Genomic DNA, 18,791 nt, shown 5'->3' on the forward strand with positions numbered 1-18,791 from the left:
TACAGCTCAAAATTAAGTGATACCAAACAAACATGAGTCATTTACAACATAATAGAGCATATGATGCCAAACAGTTAGCACTATAAAATAGTAGTACCTAAGTTTTACTCTGAGCTGTGGAACTGTCATTTTCTCTACTGTTTCCATATCCTCCACAAGAATCTTGCCACCATTTTCCTACATGTAATAATAACAACTCATTTAAACAAGAAAAAGAACATATCTTTCCTACTGAACCATCCTCTAAATGCTAAAAAAGGACATTAATTGGTCAAAAAGGAACAACCTTTGAAACACCCTTATCATCTGCAATACTCAATCTTTCATTTGATTTTGCAGCTGTTGATGAGGTTGAAAAGAGTCTTTTTTTAGACCCCATTACTGTCAAATTCAAAGAAACCAAAGACTGAAACTTGGGTTTCCTTAAAATGACTCCTACACGGAGAAAAAGGTAACAGCCATGAGAAAAAAATCAAGAAAACAATCAAAACACAAAATAGAAGTGATATATATTAGTACCTATTGGGAGTGATGACATTGTATAGGCCTAACTTGAGAGATTGTAACATTAATTTCTATTATATATAAGTGGCTAAGGAGGACCAACACAGCAATACCTACTTGTAACCAAAGCTTTACAAATTATACACGCAATGAATGCTTGTACCAAAAGCGAGATAAGTTGTTCAATTTAACCAACTGCTTTTTTATCCCACGTGGGCATATGTCATAGTGCTTAGTATTTATTCCTTTAGTGTGCACTTCAATTTTAATTCTCCGACATATTTATTTCCTCTGTGCACTTTTATTTGTTCACTTTTGACTTTTCACGTTCTTGTTGAATATTTATTCTCTTCACATGTACAGACGTATATTGTTCAATTTTAATTCTCCTACACAAATTTATTTCCTCCGTGCATGTCACGCCCCGAACTCCGGCCGGACGTAACACGGCAACCGATTAAGGCTCGATCGTATGTGACCGAGCGAACAACCTCGGCTAAATCAACATGTGATACCAAAACATAACTAATTTATAAAATAAAACTAACACATCTTCGATTAACTAAAAGTACCGAAATATCATAATGCGGAAATACTTAGACAATCTGAACATATCTAAAAGTAGCCAATATGGCTAAACCAAAACAACTGAACGACTGAGTATAACTGTCTACAAGACTAACATAACAAAATTCTACGTATCGGATGTGTGTGAAGCCTCTAATGAAAACAAAAAGTGTATTGTCTAGAAAAGTCAGAAGAAGCGTGATGATCGATATTGCCCCGAAGTAAGCGGGGCTCGTCCGCAGTAGTTGATACGAACACTTCTAAGTAGTTGATCGTCAACACAGATGTCGTTACCGCATTGCGAGATGCAGGCCCTGCCAAAAAAAGGGACATCGGCACATTTGAATTGTACTCGCTATGTAAAGCAAGCGAAGCAATAAAATATGGGAATCGGCCCGAACTAAACAAGAAAGCAAGAAGCTGAAGTACTCCCTGTTCTGGATGAAGAATCACCTGTAAAACTATAAATATAACTATGGCCTAGGGCCCAAATAATGTGCACAAAAACTGTGGCCTCACGCCCAAGCAATACGTATGCATAAACTGTGGCCTAGGGCTAAAAAATATAGAACAACATTAACAATTTACAAGACTGAGACTGGCTATAGCTGATAGCATGATAACTGTTTCTTATTATGGGACTTTGCAAATAATCGAGTTATAACAATGCATAAGTCTATAAAGATTACATGTTGAGTTCATGATGTGACAACAATGCGATTCTATAAGCACAAGTCTACTAAAGATTGCGTGTTGAGTTCATGATGTTCAAAGTGACAACCATATAAAGCTAATCCGTCGTTAAATAGGAAGCGCAACCCTAGAAGATAACGCTAAATCCATTTTTTTTTTTAATAGTGCTAAAAGATAATAGTTCTATATCATATCATGAAACTAGGGCTAAACTATATTCTGAGTCAAATTATTGACAAGTATGAAGAATGAGGCGTAGGGAGAATTATGAATATTCCCTAACGAAGATAGTTAGCCTTACACACCTTAATTCTAGCCTTTGAGCGTAATACAATGTTCGTCAACCCTTTCAACTTTGATCTATATCAATACAAGTCAAAGGGATTCTATATTAGCAATAATATCCATGCTTTGATCATCTAAACATTTTATCAAACACTTAGTTGGCATAAAGCTCCACAATCTCCATTAATGGTGTTTCTTCACCCAATTCCCATTCCATTACTTCTAGGTGATTCTACAATCTCAATTAGGTGTAATTAACATCATTCTCCATCACCCATATGATTATAACAATCTCAAGTCAACAATCCAAAACCTACTATAGTTCGTGCAATCTCTCTTTACTAAACTCATTTACTATTCTCCCAAGAACTCATTAATTCACTATTATGAATGATTAGAGTGTAGAAGCATTACCTTTTTGACGTTCAATCCTCTTGAATTTGAGTAGGGTTTCCACGCCCAATAATAATGTTCCACTCACAACTCTATTGATTAGAAGGGTTTACTCAAGTTAGAAAGAGATTAGGGACTTGAATTCAACCTAGAATCATGATAAAACTTACCTTGGAGGGTTCTTGAGGCTTGGGACTTGTTCCCTCTTACTTTAGGGTGATTTTTTGTGACTAGGGGTGTTAGCAAAATAAACCCCAAGCTTAAATATAACTTAAATCGCGAAATACCGACTTTTGACCCGAAACCCGACCTGTTATACGATGGGCCCGCGATGCACATGCAGCGCATGACCCCCTGCAGGTCAATATTCAGATAGGGTATTTTTCTGCGATCGGTGTGTGACGCGGGGCCATTGCACGCGCCCGCTCGCGCCCTCACAAGGGACCTGTGTCGGTTCTACACAGTGTTTGGTAAAATGAACATAACTTCTTGTACAGAGCTCTGTTTGGGCTCCACAATATACTGTTGGAAAGCTATTTCAAAGGGCTATAATTGTATGTTTTAAGTTTCCTCAAATTCCCAACAAAATTTCATGAAATTTTACTGGAAGGCAGACGTATCGTAAACTTAGGCGATTCTATAGAATTTTAAGTGCCTTATTATTAGCCATATTGAGACGATCATATCTCCTTACTCCGATCTCTGATTGGCCTGGTCCTTATATCTTTAGAAAGGTATTTCTACGTACTACAACTTTCATTAAGGGTACTTTCCCAAATTCACAACTAATTAAGGAGTTATGGGTTGAAGTAGGCCTATCAACCATTTTCACAAAACGTTCAAACCTTCAGTTTTTCCACTAAAACTCTAATGATATGAGTCTAACCTTAGTTCTAAGATACGGGGTGTAACAGTGCACTTTTACTTGTTCACTTTTGACTTTTTACGTTCTTTAAGAATTAATAAATCTCACGTTGACATATGTCACAGTACTGAATATTCACTCTCTTCTCATGTATACACGTATGCACTTCAATTTTAATTCTTCGACACATATTTATTTCCTCCGTACACTTTTACTTGTTCACTTTTGATTTTTCACGTTCTTGATGAATATTTACACTTGTCATAGTACTTAATATTTATTCCCTTCTCATGTATAGACATATGCGATTCAATTTTAATTCTCCGACACATTTATTTTCTCTATACGCTTTTACTAGTTCACTTTTGACTTTTTACGTTCTTGCTGAATATTTATTCTCTTCTCATGTATAGACGAATGCAGTTCAATTTTAATTCTCATACACAATTTATTTTCTCGATGCACTTTTACTTGTTCACTTTTGATTTTTCACGTTCTTTAAGAATTAATAAATCCCACGTGGACGTATGTCATAGTACTAAATATTTATTCTCTTCTCATGTATACACGTATGCACTTCAATTTTAATTCTTCAACACATATTTATTTCTTTCGTGCACTTTTACTTGTTCACTTTTGACTTTTCAAGTTCTTCCTGAATATTTATTCTCTTCTCGTGTATACATGTATGCACTTCAATTTTAATTCCCCGACATATACTTATTTCCTTCGTATACTTTTACTTATTCACTTTTGACTATTCACATACTTTAAGAATTAATAAATGAAGTACTCGCTCCGTCCAATATTACTTGGCCACATAACTTGACTTTTCACGTTCTTTAAGAATTAATAATAAAGTACTCCATTCATCCCATATTACTTGGCCACATTACTATACTTGACTTTTCACGTTCTTTAAGAATTAATAAATGAAGTACTCCCTTCGTCTCATATTACTTGGCCATAAATATATGTCTATTTTTCTATTCTATATTTTTCTTATATTTTTTATATTTCTATTATACATAAACGCCCAAGGTGGATGAACACAGCCAGAGGCATATCTAGCCTACAAGGTAGGGGTTCAATTGAACCCCAAACTTTCGACACGGAACCTAAATTTATGTGTAAAAAATTATTTAAATTGTAATAAATAGTAGATATGAACCCCTAACTTTAAAAATATAATGGGTTCAATGCTAAAAATCTTAAGATTGAATCCATAAAATTTAAATCCTAGATCCGCCTCTAAACACAACAACAATAAGTTGTACAAAAAGCAACTGAAATTGTACTCTAAGCAGGGACTAACGTGTGTAAATTTCATAAGTTGAACATTAATTCTACCTCTTGTGTGTTTACTTTTTAAGTCCCCACGGGTCCGCAGTGTCTCAATTATCCTTTCATTTCCTTCATTTGGCAGATACTCCCTCTGCCTCAATTTAAGTGTCTGTATTTGACTAGACATGGAGTTTAAGAAATAAAGATAGACTTTCAAATCTTGTGGTTCTAAATTAAAAATATGTATAATATAATAAAATATCCTTAGAATCTTGTGATTATAAACATGACATGTAGGATATTTAAATTGTCAACTTACTAAATATAAAAAGAGGCGGACATAACCAAAATAAAACAAATTTTAACAACAATTGAGAAATTAAGGGGGAAAATAAGAGGAAAAGAAGAAAAAAATATGGAGACTCACTAAGAAAAAACGCAATATCCTTTGCAAAATATACTAACCATAAAGGCTAACTAAATTGAGTAACCAAATTAATCATGTTGGGCCCCGTGCATCGCACGGACATAGTTTGCTAGTAATTTTAATAAGATTACTATATTACGAAAGAAAAAAAGAAAAAGTTCAATTCCTTTTTTTTTTTGGGGGGGGGGGGGTGGGTGGAGTTAGGAAGTAGGGAACTAACAATAAATTTTCTTTTAGAAAAAAAGAAAAAAAAAGTAGCAAAAGATTATTTTTTCCTTTTTGAGAAGGTAAAGTAATATAACAAAAGATTGGAATGAAAAAAAAAATCATTGAAGAGTTATGGTGTAACGAAGGATCAACCTTAATTACATATTTCAAATTTGAGCTCTCTAAATAATTTTTTTTTCTTTTAATGAGTCTTACATAATGTGAATTCAGTTTAATAAAAAAAGATTGAAATTATAATGTTTCTTCTTCTTCTTCTTCTTCAAGGAAGGAGGATTAATGGCATGTTCGTACTTTTTTTTTTTCTATAAAAGAATTTGTGAATTCGTTATTGTGTTAATTTTAAGAAAATACAATTTCAGAATAAAATGTTATTTCTTTAATTTTTTGATAAAAAATATTTATATTGTTTTATTTGTATATTTTCTAAATAGGTGTTTGGCCATGATTTGATTGGAAAAAAAAGTAAATAAAATTGAAGCTAGAAATGCATATCAAGGAAGTTATAGTTTTGAGTGATTTCTCAAAAGAAACATTGAATGTGAAACTTGATAATCTAGTTTTTTTTTTTTTTTTTTTAAACCACGGACTCATAAATTAAAGTGAGAATGTGTATAAATTAACTAATAATTTAGTGATAAAATTGTATGTAAAAATATGTGTTATGTATTCCATATGTTGGTATAAACTACTGATATGATTGGAATGGTAAATACTTTTCATCTTTAACTAAAGGTCTCAAGTTTGAGCCCTAAAAATGAAAACCCTTTGATAAGAAGCATTTTACCCTTAAAGTGAAACTTCAATATAAAAAATAAAAAAATTAACTTGCACTAGATGTTTACATCAAATCATACTAAATTACCATGGTCACATCATAAAAATAATGTTAGAATATGTATTAATTAATTATAATTTAATGATAAAAATGTATGTGAAGACATGTATGATGTATTCATTAAGTTAGTATAAACACCGGAAGTGCATAGCTGTTTGCATTGAACTCAATATGGACAAGATTCAATTGATATGGATTCTCAAAGGGGACACCAAAATACAGACACTAAAAGGGGAGAGAAAACAACAGATGGAGGAGAGAAGAACTCAGAAATTACACGACTCAAAGCTGCACAAATTGCAAATATACTTATTTATAGCTAATAATGCCGGTCCCATCCACCAACAAGAATTGTGGTGGAATAGTAATTACTCCTTCATCTTTAATTAGAGGTCTCGGGTTCAAGTCTTGTGTATGGAGTTGTCTTTGTTAGGTGGTCCATTCCAGCAATGCCATCACGATTAGGGATAGTTTTCCCATCCCTACAATTGACAAGAGAAACTCAAAATGGGGTCTTCCAACCAGAAATTACATGTAAATCTAAAAAATGTAAAATATAATTGTATTTTAACTCAAAGTTGGGAGCTTTGAAGAACCTGCAACAGAAAACAGTATCTCGGTATCAGTTGAAGGAACCACCAAAACGGGAGACAGCAAGCATCTATCTTTATAGTTTTGCTAGGCCAAAAAGAAGAAAAAATTAGAAGCATATTATTCAAAGGACAATCAAAAATCATCTACAAACAAAATCTGTGGAAACAAAAAAGAATTATCTCAGAGAGCAGAAATCTAGCAAGTAAAAAAGGTGAAAAAAGGGTATCTCAAAGCAAACTCAAATGAACTCTCCTGTGAATATACACTCATCATGTTTAACTATGCATTTGAAAGACCCAACCCAAAAGCCACTCGACAAGAAAGACACAACCCAAAAGCCACTCCCCTTGTAGACTCCCAACAAAACTCAAGACTTGCTATTTACATGAAACTCCTATGTAGAAACACACGAAATTTACTTCTAATAGACTAAATATCAACTCATCTAAACACAACAAATACAAAGCAAATGGAGAATGAGAGGAAGAAAGACTGTACATGAAGTTGAAGAACCCAACAACATAACAAATCGAGATGCTGTATACCCCACCATTGCAGATTCCGTCTTGCTCCTGGTCATCTTTTCGGCCAGTAAACCACGTTTGATCCCTTCCAACATTAAAACACTAAGGTCCGACGAGATTAAATATTAGTTGTAGCTCCAGCTCCTACTTCAGGAAGGGATATACCACCTGTTTCACCTTCTAAATTTTCATCTAAGAATATACTCCCATCGTCCCAATTCATGTGATGCACTTTCCTTCTGAATTTGTCCCAAAAAGAATGAAACATTTTGTATTAGAAACAAATTAACCTTCAACTTCCATTTCACACTTAGCCAAATGATTTAACGCTACACAAATAGATGTGACTTGTTTTAGACCACAAGTTTCAAAAGTCTTCAGTGGTTTCTTCAACTTCGTGCCCAGTCAAACAAATCGCATAAAATGGGTAGGAGGAAGTAATATTTTTGTGAAGCATGTTCTGTTTTGCGAAACTGAAGGGGCCTTATGATCAGTTGTAGATCCAAGAATTTATATGTGGAGCTTGAAGCTGGCCATATTTTGCAGATATAGGAGATTCAACCTTAAAGATGTAAATAGCTGCATAATCATTTTTTTTTTTTTTTTGATAACCTGGTGTCCGAGCCAGCTTTGCGCCCACCTGGACTAATTCCACGGGGCACTTGCCACCTCCCACCAGCATATGTACCAAGTAACTCTGTCCTCCAAGGCTTGGACAGATGGGAAGAAATCACCTAATGTTTTTATCTCTGTTAGGAATTGAACCTGAGACCTCATGATTCTCAACCCATTTCATTAACCACTAGGTCACACCCTTGAATGCAAAATCACTGAGATTCTTCACCAGTTGGATTGCCACCCCCAGACCAGGTCAACAAAGAATAATATCAATGGCTATTTCTATTGCACCTACACAAAATCCATGATCAACACAGAATAATATCAATGGCTATTTCTATTGCACCTAAACAAAATCCATGTGCCCTACTTCACCTCAACCCAGCTATAGCCTGGATTTTTTCTCAATCCAATTTCATTCATCCTTACTCTAGTATGAACTGCATCGTTCCACCTACCAGATTGAGAATATAAACTTGATAATACCACATAATGAGCTGGATTTCCTTGCTCAAGTTTGACAAGATGCTTCAAAGCAACCTCTGCTATCTCGATATTAGAATGCATTCTAGATGCATCCAACAAGGCACCCCAAACTCCGCCATCTGGTTCCATAGGCATTGTCTTAAGTAGATCCATAATTTCATTAAACAAGCCAGCACGTCCTAACAAGTCTACTAGACAGGCATAGTGTTCCACGTCTGGTTCGAAGTGATATTTGTCACGCATGCACTGGAATATTTTCCTTCCTTCTTCAACCAAACCTGCATGTCTGCAAGCAGACAAGACACTAAGGAAGGATATAGAATCAAATTCGATGTCTCTCTTTTCCATTAGAGAGAAAACAGAAAGAGCACGATCACCTTCCCCATGCATAGAATATGCTGTAAGTAAAGCATTCCAAGAAACACTGTCAGTGTTCTTCATCTCCTCAAATATACGCTCCGAAAGGTCAAGTTGACCACATTTGGCATACATATCGATAAGACTGTTCCCTACAAGCTTATGGGACTGAAAACCACTCTTGATTACGTAGGCATGTATATTCATGCCCTCTCTCAAGTATGTCAAATGTGACACCGCAGGCAGGATGCTCACAATTGTGACCACATTGGGCTGACATGATTCGAATTTCATGGAATGGAACGCGGAAATGGCTTCCTTGGCAAGTCCATTATGCATATATCCTGCAATCATTGTGTTCCAGGACACCTCATCCTTAGAGAACTCAGTTTTGTTGAACATGAACTCAGCCAAAGATAAACTTCCACATTTGGCATACAGGTCAATTAGAGCGTTCTTCACATGACAGTCCGACTCAAACCCATATCTGATAATTTGACAATGAAGGCACATGCCCAAATGTACATCACCCAGGGAGGCACAAGCTGGAAGCACACCAACCATTGTCCCTGGGTCTGGGTATAATCCAGCTAACCTCAATTGGCAAAACATTTCTAATGCATTACAGCAGTCACCAACCTGGGCATACCCATTTATCAGAGCATTCCATGTCACTACCTCGGTTAATGGCATCTTATTGAACATATTAAGTGCAGAACTAAACAGGTTGCACTTAGCATACATGGAAACCAAGGCAGTTCCTGTTGAAATATCAGAATCGATATTGGCTTTGATGGCATGACAATGGACACTCTTTCCTAATCTCACTGCCCTTAGCTCTGCACAGGCTGGGATTACGCTCACCAGAGTAACATTATTTGGCTGTGAATACTCATTCTGCATATCTCGAAACAGAGAGATCGCCTCTTGAGGATATCCTGATTGTGAGAAAGCAGCTATTGCTGCTGACCAAGCAACCAAATCTCTTCCCTTAATTCCCCAAAACAGATCTCTAGCTTTGTCCAACACTCCACACTTTGCATACATTGTCATTAATGAAGTAGCAATCATAACATCAGAATCAATCATTTCTTGAATTGCACATTCATGAATCTCTATCCCTCTCTCTAAATCACCCATTTCACCAGCCCCGAGCAATGCACTTACAGCTGATACTTTGCTCATTTTCAAGCCCGTCCTCTTCATGCAATCAAACAATTCCAAAACCTCACGAAAATTCCCATTATATGCATAACCTGCCATCATTGTACCCCATGAAACATCATCTTTTCCCCTTAACTCATTAAAAACTCGGTGAGCAACATCGGGATAATTACATTTTGAGTATGTATCAATCAAAGCATTATAAACAGAAACCGGAAACACTCTCCTATATACATAACCATGTATACACCTACATGCCCTCATATCCATTAATTTACAAACCCCAGGAAGCAAATTCAATAACGTCACCGAATTAGGAGTAATTTGACAAACAAATTGCATTTTCTTGAAAAGGTCAACAGCCTTAACCGGCTCTACACTCTGTGCAACCCCAGAAATCATTGCATTCCAAGCGACAACATCCCTTTTAGGCATTTTATCAAACACCTTCCTTGCACTATCCAAATCACCCATTTTACTATACATATCAATAAGCCCAGTCCCAATAAATACATCATTTTCAAGATCTCTTTTCACTATATCTTCATGAATCTTGATACCCTTTTCAAAATCATTCATTCCAGTACAAGCTTTTAAAACAAAAGTGAATGTATACTTATCCGGTTTAATAGACTTGTGTTCTAATATTGAATTGTACATATTTAAAGCTTCTTGATGCTGATTTGTTGTTACATATGCTCTGATCATTGAGTTCCATAAAATAACAGGTGGGTTTGGTGTAACATCGAAAAGGGTACGAGAAAGATTGCATTTTTTGAAGGAAGAGTATAAATTTATGAGAAGGGTTGTGGTGGAAACGTTGAAAGTAAAGCCAGAAGTGATTATATGAGCATGAATTTGGAAAAGAGAAGTGAGGTCTTTGCAAGAAGAGAGAAGACGTTGGTGGTAAAGAATTGAGCTCATTTGTAGTTCTCGATGTTTTTCTGTGATTGAAGAATTTGCGTTGGCGCCACTATTAGGCGTTTGACCATGAAAACTTAATATTTCACTTTATTTGGCAAAGTTGCTGACCAGGTCGGGGGTTTGTGCTTGTAGAAATAAAGATAAGATTACATACTGCATCCATTAGTGAGAGCTTATATTAAAAACAAATATGCTACCTTGGCATTTATGTCGTTAATAGTTTGTATTTATGCCATCTTCATTATTTGAAATGGAAATTCATGCCACTTATCGTTAACAACTCAAATGACTGGTTTTAAAATACTAGAAAATACAAAAATAAGTTTTATTTGGCCAGGTGCATGAATGAATCATTTGGACCTATAAATAGACCAAAATATTCATGAGTGGCATGAATGAGGCATTACGGATAGTTCGGTGTCATATTTGAGCTTTTACCCTACTTTATTTGAAATTTTAAAGTTGGAGTTGAAGATGCAGTTGTGCTTGGTTATAGTTTTGCAAAGAATATTTGATTATAAGCGTACTGAAAGTAAAAAAAATAAAAAATGTGACAACGGGATTTTACTGTGAATTCATCCATGACCGGGTCATGAAAATAAATATTTAAAATAATTATTAGTTGTTTAGGAAATAAAAAAAAAAATTAAAAATAAGAAAACATTTTGAAATATTTATACTTTTTGCAAACATTACTATTTTATATATTTAAATTATAAAGATTTAAAAAATTTAATAATGGAAAATTTATTTATTATTATTATAAATAATAGTAGAAAAATTTTAAATAATGGTAAATAGAGATTTTATGAGATTAAAAACATCATCTCGATCTATATTGTCATTTAAATAATGATAAAATAAAAAAGTATTTAGACATTTAAATTAAATCCTAAATAATTCTATTTTAGGCTCCTATATAGAGATACAAATCCCACGCTAAGACCTCTCTCATTTTTCTGTTTATATGTACTTCATAAATAAAAAAAAAAATAACTAAAATGTGCTATTAATATTACTTTCTCTTATTTAGATGGGATTTAATGAAAAAAACAATTAGGGAAAGAATAAATATATCGTCTTTTGGAAGTGTCACGGATTTAGACTCTACATAAAATGAATATTCATTGTAAAAATACTATTCAATTTTACAAACACTTTGATGCACAAAAATTTATTCTTAATATATCATTATTTTCAAAATTTTTATCAAATATATTATATATGGGCCTACAAAGTCATAAATCTGATAAAGAATTAATTTTAACTTTATATGGATTCACCAACACTATTACAATTTCCAAATTCTCTTTAAGCTATACATCAATGCATGGTTGAGCACTCAAAATGTGTACTTAGAAAATATAAATAATTTTGCTAATCATATCACATCACAAAATAATTTATAAAGAAGTAACAATGGAAACTCAAAATTAAGTATACAATAAACTCAAAATTGGAAGCACATGAACAAAAAGAAAAATATATAAGTTTTGCTAGCAAATAATCTGGCATATATAAAATGAAAACAACAAAAATTTATTCACGTTGAAACCATTACATAACTACCAAAAATGGATTTAGAATTCTTCTTGAACACTTCTATATTTTTAGGCAAAATAGTTTAAAGTCAAATTTTAAAGGAAAAACTTTATGTGTTGAAAGGATTCCAACCATATATTGCACCTATAAAAAGCGAAAAAATTCTCATTCAAATGGAGTAAATTAGATAAAAGAGCTAAATTTTACTGCACATGCAATATCATTGGTCACTTTAAAGATTCAACCTCTCAGTTGTAACAATTAAAAGTTTTGTAGAGAGAAGTAACAAATGACAATGGGCTGATTAATGCACACAAAAGTTTTTTTTTGCAAATTAGTTTGCATGCCTAGTAGTTAAAAAATGTAGACAACAGTTTTAGGACTTGGAATTGATTCATATATACAGTTAGTTTCATGCTTTTTATAATAAAAGCTTTCATTTCAACAATTAATTTTCAATTTCTCATAAATTGAAAAAAAAAAAAAAATGTTACAACTTCTACATTTTGTTAAGGAAGAATTGTTTGCAATTAAGATAAATTAAGAGGTTTAATTAAGCGACTTAAGAGAGTGGCTTTTGAAATAAAAAATTAATTTTTTAAAAGAGAAAATCCAAAAAAAACAAAAAAAAAGATAAAAACTTTATGATGTAATGGCATACTTATGCCAAGTTTGCCCATATAGATAAAGTTGCCGAGTTGAAGATAACTTTGGTTTGGTTCATAGTTTTGCGTTAAAATAAAATGAATTTTTTAAAATTGAGTTTCGGAAAAAGGACTGATTGGTAAATTTTAAAGATTTTGTTTGAATATCTTGCAAAATTTAAAAAAAAAAAAAAAAAGTGACAACGTCTTTTAAAAACATTCTTTTCTTTTCTTTCAAATTAAAATAAAATAAAAAAGAAAAAGTTAGAAAATTGAATTTCTTTTCTTTTTAAATTCTTTTTTAAAATTAAATTAAACCCTTATTAAAAAAATTGACAATATTGTTTATCCTCCTTTGGCTGTTAGACCACAATTGATCTTATTTTTTGCATTTAAAGTGTCATTCTTTCTGTCTATTAAACCTCTATTGCCCTTGACGTTAATTTTTGGATTAAATTCCTCTTCGTTCTAATAGAATTATAAAATGATTTATGTGGAGCTTTAATTAAATAGGTAGAACTAATTTAGAAATAAAGTAAGTACTACCTCGTCGACACTAGACAAGAAAATGCATTTTCCCCATTCATTTTATATTGAGATAATGGTCAAAAACACACTGAAATATCACCTTTTTGCGAGTTTCCTCCTGAACTATCATGTGTTTGTGTTTCCTATCTAAACTATCACCAACTATTTATCAAAACACACATGAACTATCACCAATTATTTATCAAAACACTCTTGAACTATCAAGTGTTTGCATTTCCTACCTGAACTATCATCAACTATTTATCAAAACACACCTCAACTAGTATCTAATGGTGCTGGAAACTCGCAAAAAAGTAATGCTTCAGGTGTATTCTCTTCTTTTCTAAAATAAGAAAAATCAATTAGTTCCCTTAATTATCCGCGCGGAGTATCATTTGACACCATTTAAAAAAAAATAGAGAGAGAGAGAGAGAGAGAGAGAGAGAGAGAGAGAGAGAATGTACACCAATTAGTTGAGGTGTGTTTTGATAACCGATTGGTGATAATTCAAGTAAAAAACGCAACTTGATAATTTAGATAGAAAACTCACAAAAAAGTAATACTTCAGGCGTGTTTTTTAACCATTATCTCATTTGTATTTTGTTCTCTGTTAAGAAAGAATCGAATGTTAAATCACCACGAATATCTATGGTAAGATGAAAAAATTGTATAGAAAAATTCTTCACATGTTTTGAAACAGATACCATCATATAGGCCTGTGCACAAATCGGTTCAACCCGAATTTCCGAACCGATTCGAAACAATTCGGATAATTCAATTTGGATAATACAATTCGATTTTGATTTACAAATGCAATTGTAAAATATTACGGTTTAACGGTTCGGATACGGTTGGCTTCAATTATCAACCGAACCGACCCGAACAAACCAAATTTATATGCCACTAATGACTAATATGACTAATACTCTAATAGTCTAATGATATATACGCTTAATACTTAATAGTGAAGTAATATTTATTTAACTTCAGAAGTGGTACAAATCTGCATGCACTGGATATTCATGGCCTTCTTGTTGGCCTCAAGCTGACTTCCCTTTTGGTGTTTCATCTTTTCATTGTTGTTCTCACAAGCCATCTTTGCCTTTTGGCCATTGCCTCCACCATCGCTTTGTTTGTTCTTTGATCTTATTTGTACAAATTAGAGTTTTTTTTTTTTTTTTTTTTTTTTTTTTTTGGTGTTTTTGAATGCAAACTGAGTTATTATGCTTATCTGCTTACAAGTTGCAAGATGTTGGATTATTAATTTGGTATATGTAATGTGGTGTTGGCGGATTTGTATGCTTGCACAAGTTGTCAAGCTCTTGTTTTGCTATTTATATTCTATTATGCTTGCAAGTTTATGATTTTTTCTTGGTTAATGTCTTGATTATAAGGCTGCAAATTTAGGATCTCGTTATTTTTGGTTATGTTCACTCTAAAACTGAAATGAATTAGTTGCTTGTTTAAATTTCGAACAAATCGATTTGTGTAACTGAACCGAAATAATAAAAAACGAATCAAATTGAACCTAGAATGAATCGAGTTTGGTTGCGAATTTTAGAAAGTCGAAATTCGAAATTTCAACTCGATGATGGCTAAACCGAACCGAACCGATTCGTGCACAGGCCTACCATCATAGTTGGATAATCCTCGTCTAATCTTAGATGTTTTATGTTCAAAAGTCTATTATTTTTTAATACTAGATTTTAGATGATACACATATATAAAGTGATATTCTGATAACCACTAAATCTTATCATGAAAATTCAAAAGATTCTTATTTCTCGATTTGTGTGTGTCATCCTCGAAAAATCGAAAATCCACCCCCTATTACTATGAAAACAATCATGCCCTTTACATCGCAACAACAACAAACCTAGTAAAATCCCACAAGTGAGGTCAGGGGAAGGTAGAGTGTAAGCAGACCTTACCCCTACCTTGTGAAAGCAAAGAGATTATTTCTAATAGACCCTAGGCTCCAGGGGTGAGGAAAAAGAAGCAATAACAATAGCAAGATAGTTAGATAAGCGAAGCCTAACGAAGCCCTTTACTTCACTACATGGAAAGTAAGGAACTTCTGTTAGCGTCAGACCTTGAGTCAAATTGATCGCGTCATGTGCAACGTCCATCAATGATGGTTCAAAAATGTCATGTGCAAGGCAAAAAGCGCTAGTTAATTTCCCCCCATCATTTTGAGCATTGGTGGGGATAATCATCATGTACAAGTGTTGTTGAGAGGCGGTAGATACGCTCAGTAAAATAGTCGAAGTACGCATAAGCTATAGCCCAGACGGTACCAATACGAACAAAAAGTACTACAAACAATTATATTGTTCTCAATCAAACTTGCTATAACAAAGTCATCTAATACTCTTACAATACTAGGTATAGCTAGAAAATAGCAGCTTCATGAAAAAGATTGTTCAAATCTCTAATAAATCTTAGAAGGATTTCAAAGGAATAACAAGCACTAAAAGCTGTGAAATTATTGAATCAGATTGAACAACTTCATCAATGCCAATATGAAACATTACCCGTGTAAACTAATGAAATAGAAATAAAAACGATAACAATAACAATGGCATAAAATTCAATTTTGAGGAAAAGACTATAGGGTTGCGGTGCATAAGCAACTCTCAAAAATGTTGCAAGGATAACACATCCCTCCATCAACCATACCCAACCACATGTGGAAGGAAATTTAATATCACCTCCTTAGTAGCTTCAACACATCGCCAACGAGATGCAATGAACCAGTAACAAGAACCTGGAACAAGAAGTAATAATGCTTTAGCTATTATGGTGGTTGACAAAAATTTTATTGTTCCAGCCTAAAAGTGTGGATTGTGATGTTACATCATCTTTATTACCTCAAATATTAATCAGGAAATTAATGTCCTAGGTTTCAGCCATGAGAAGTACGAAGCAACCAAACATAAGCATGAAATTATCTTCCATCCGAAAGCTCTAACAGACATTGACAATCGAGTTGGTTGTCACTTGTCGGTTTCATGTAGGTCTAGTTGTAGTGTGATTTCTCGAGTTATATCAAGGAAAATCAAGATAAAGCACTCATCTCTATCAACTTGAAACTCTAGTTTTGCACATGAAGCTTTTTTTTTTCCAAGAAACTAATCTTATGGATAATAATGTAGTTCCCCCACGTCCAAATACACCACGAAGGAGCAAGGATAGCGAGAGGAACAATCTTTCTAGCTTCACTTGTAGCTTTGCAAATGAACTTATGGTGTCATCTATGACTAGTATGCATATATGAAAACCTCTAAAAGTCTAATGCAAGCAGGTTTATCATGTATGTCATACTACAAACAGTCGTAATGCATTGTGATATTCCAGCAGTGTTATGTACCTGAAGTCTAAGGGAAGGGTTTTCTCTAACACAATCCCTCAACCAATTTATTGCCAATGGTAATGAAGGAATAACCGCACTACTACAAGCAAAATATCCATCTCCTGGACCACAACGAGAAGCCTCTTCATAAAGGAATTCACGCGGTGGTAAGCCTGCTGAGGCCTTTATCTTGAGATTCAGATCAGGAACATCTGCATTAGACAGGAAGATATATGAGGCTTCTAGATGGATTAGCACCTGAAAGCTTTTAGTGCTATAAGCAACCATTTCAGGAGGATCCTTAACCAAGAAATAAGACGTGGTGTCAAGCTGATATGGTTGATCAATTCCGAACATACAGTTCTTCCTTTAGTGACAATGCCTAAGATAAAATTTGGAGCTCCCACACCTCTCTTGTTTTCAAATTTCAAACAAGGATGATATACGCTGCTTAGGCAAACATTTTCGAACAGCTACTGCAGATTAAACCTGTTTGAATGACGACAGCCAAAAGATCGAAGTAACATGAATTAACAGGAACTCTTACATCCAAAATCTTTTTATAAACCGTAAGCGGAGTATTCTTTTTAAGGATATGTTTCAGATGCAAGCAGCTTTAATCAGCTATTCAAGACAGAGGAGCTTAATCCAGATAAAAGCAGTCCACCTAAGATAGCTCAAAGACACAAATCATGCAAGAGAAAATAAAGTAAGACAAGCTACCAAGGAACAGGGCAGAAGTTACCTTTGCCATTAATGATTCTCTCCCAAATTCTCTGAAGGTTAAACTGCCACGATAAATCCTTGCCAGGGATGTTTGAGGGTATAGTAGAGGTAGCAGAAGTAACCTTGGTATATGCCGAAATGCTTGGCACAAAAATAGCTTTTGAGAAGTAAACACCTGCAGAAGGAAACATTCATATTCCCACTTATTATTCTCAATAAAACCACCTCGTCATTTAACATAATAGAGATTTAAACGAGATCAAAGAATTTTCTGTGATTTTCCTTGAACTAGACAGGCAAGGTGCCCAGGCACGAGCTATTTGGACAAGCATGAATCCATCATATGTTGGTAAAATCATGCAAGCCAAATGACAAATACTTCTGCAGAAGTAAAAATCATGCAAATCTGCGGAGTTCAAACATTAATGACAACAACGAATTCCTACATGATTATCTTGTTCACTACCTGATGATGCACAGGTATCGACAAGCTTAGGAAGAAGAATTTGAGGATCTCTTGCATCCATGCAGTTGAATAACAGAATCTGCAGTGCAGAGACCATCTTATTCAGAAAGCACACCACTCAACAAAGACAAGAATTAGAGGAAAGGAAAACACATTTGCATAAGATTTATGAAATGCAGAAAAACTGAATATCATGTATTGATATGAAGTTTCTTTTACCCGCTTCAATATTTCGTCAGACTCCTCGTTATGACAATGTTTGATGTAACTGTTTGTCCAAACTCTCTCCATTGTTTCGACTTTTGGAGAAACTGATGAAAGTGACAGGTCTTTTCGTTCAACCGCAGCAGCAGAATACCATCTTGCGCAGGCATCCATGCTCTCGGGACTGTGAGCTCCATCAAGGTAGAAGGTCAGATCTCCTGATAGCCTTTCACTTCGTCCAGATGAATTGATCAGAGGGTCAACAAAAATCTGAGCCCTCCCAGAAAGACGTGCAGCTGAGAGACCCCTCAAGAATTGCTCTGGTAGACTATCTTCCTCATATGCCTGTTTTGATGCCAAGAAAAGAAGTCTGGATCACTCTTCTTAAGCGACATTGACTAACGAAATCCCCCTACATTACATAGCAAGATGGCACAAGGGTGCAGGTGCAAGCATACAACTATCTTCTGATCGCTTCAAAATATGAAGGAACATCTGTATTTCTTGGAAATTTTATCAGCTTTAGAATTATAGGTCGTCCACACCATAATTTTTAATTTTAAATAAGTGCTTATGACAAA

The 18,791-nt window shown here is 34.2% G+C and overlaps 2 protein-coding genes across 2 annotated transcripts in view; both read right to left on the reverse strand.

Moving 5' to 3' along the window:
- Positions 1 to 5,970: 5,970 nt before the first annotated feature.
- LOC132059944 (pentatricopeptide repeat-containing protein At2g39620) lies at positions 5,971 to 10,774 on the reverse strand. The gene is made up of 2 exons (XM_059452789.1): positions 8,164 to 10,774; positions 5,971 to 8,108 (listed from the first exon to the last, which is right to left on the reverse strand). Exon 1 carries the CDS (start codon positions 10,746 to 10,748, stop codon positions 8,184 to 8,186), a length of 2,565 nt encoding a protein of 854 aa, XP_059308772.1. The 5' UTR covers positions 10,749 to 10,774; the 3' UTR covers positions 5,971 to 8,108; positions 8,164 to 8,183.
- A 4,992-nt stretch (positions 10,775 to 15,766) lies between these two features.
- The window catches only part of LOC132061485 (folylpolyglutamate synthase-like), a 24,893-nt gene continuing 21,868 nt past the window's right edge, over positions 15,767 to 18,791 (reverse strand). The window contains exons 4-8 of the mRNA XM_059454293.1: positions 18,226 to 18,580; positions 18,007 to 18,085; positions 17,560 to 17,715; positions 16,833 to 17,026; positions 15,767 to 16,229 (exon numbers count right to left, since the gene is read on the reverse strand). Of these exons, the coding sequence (XP_059310276.1) occupies positions 16,170 to 16,229; positions 16,833 to 17,026; positions 17,560 to 17,715; positions 18,007 to 18,085; positions 18,226 to 18,580 (844 nt within the window). The 3' untranslated portion in view covers positions 15,767 to 16,169. The remainder of the gene's footprint in view (positions 16,230 to 16,832; positions 17,027 to 17,559; positions 17,716 to 18,006; positions 18,086 to 18,225; positions 18,581 to 18,791) is intronic.

This window comes from Lycium ferocissimum, chromosome 6 (assembly GCF_029784015.1).
Source record: "Lycium ferocissimum isolate CSIRO_LF1 chromosome 6, AGI_CSIRO_Lferr_CH_V1, whole genome shotgun sequence".
NCBI lineage: Eukaryota > Viridiplantae > Streptophyta > Magnoliopsida > Solanales > Solanaceae > Lycium > Lycium ferocissimum.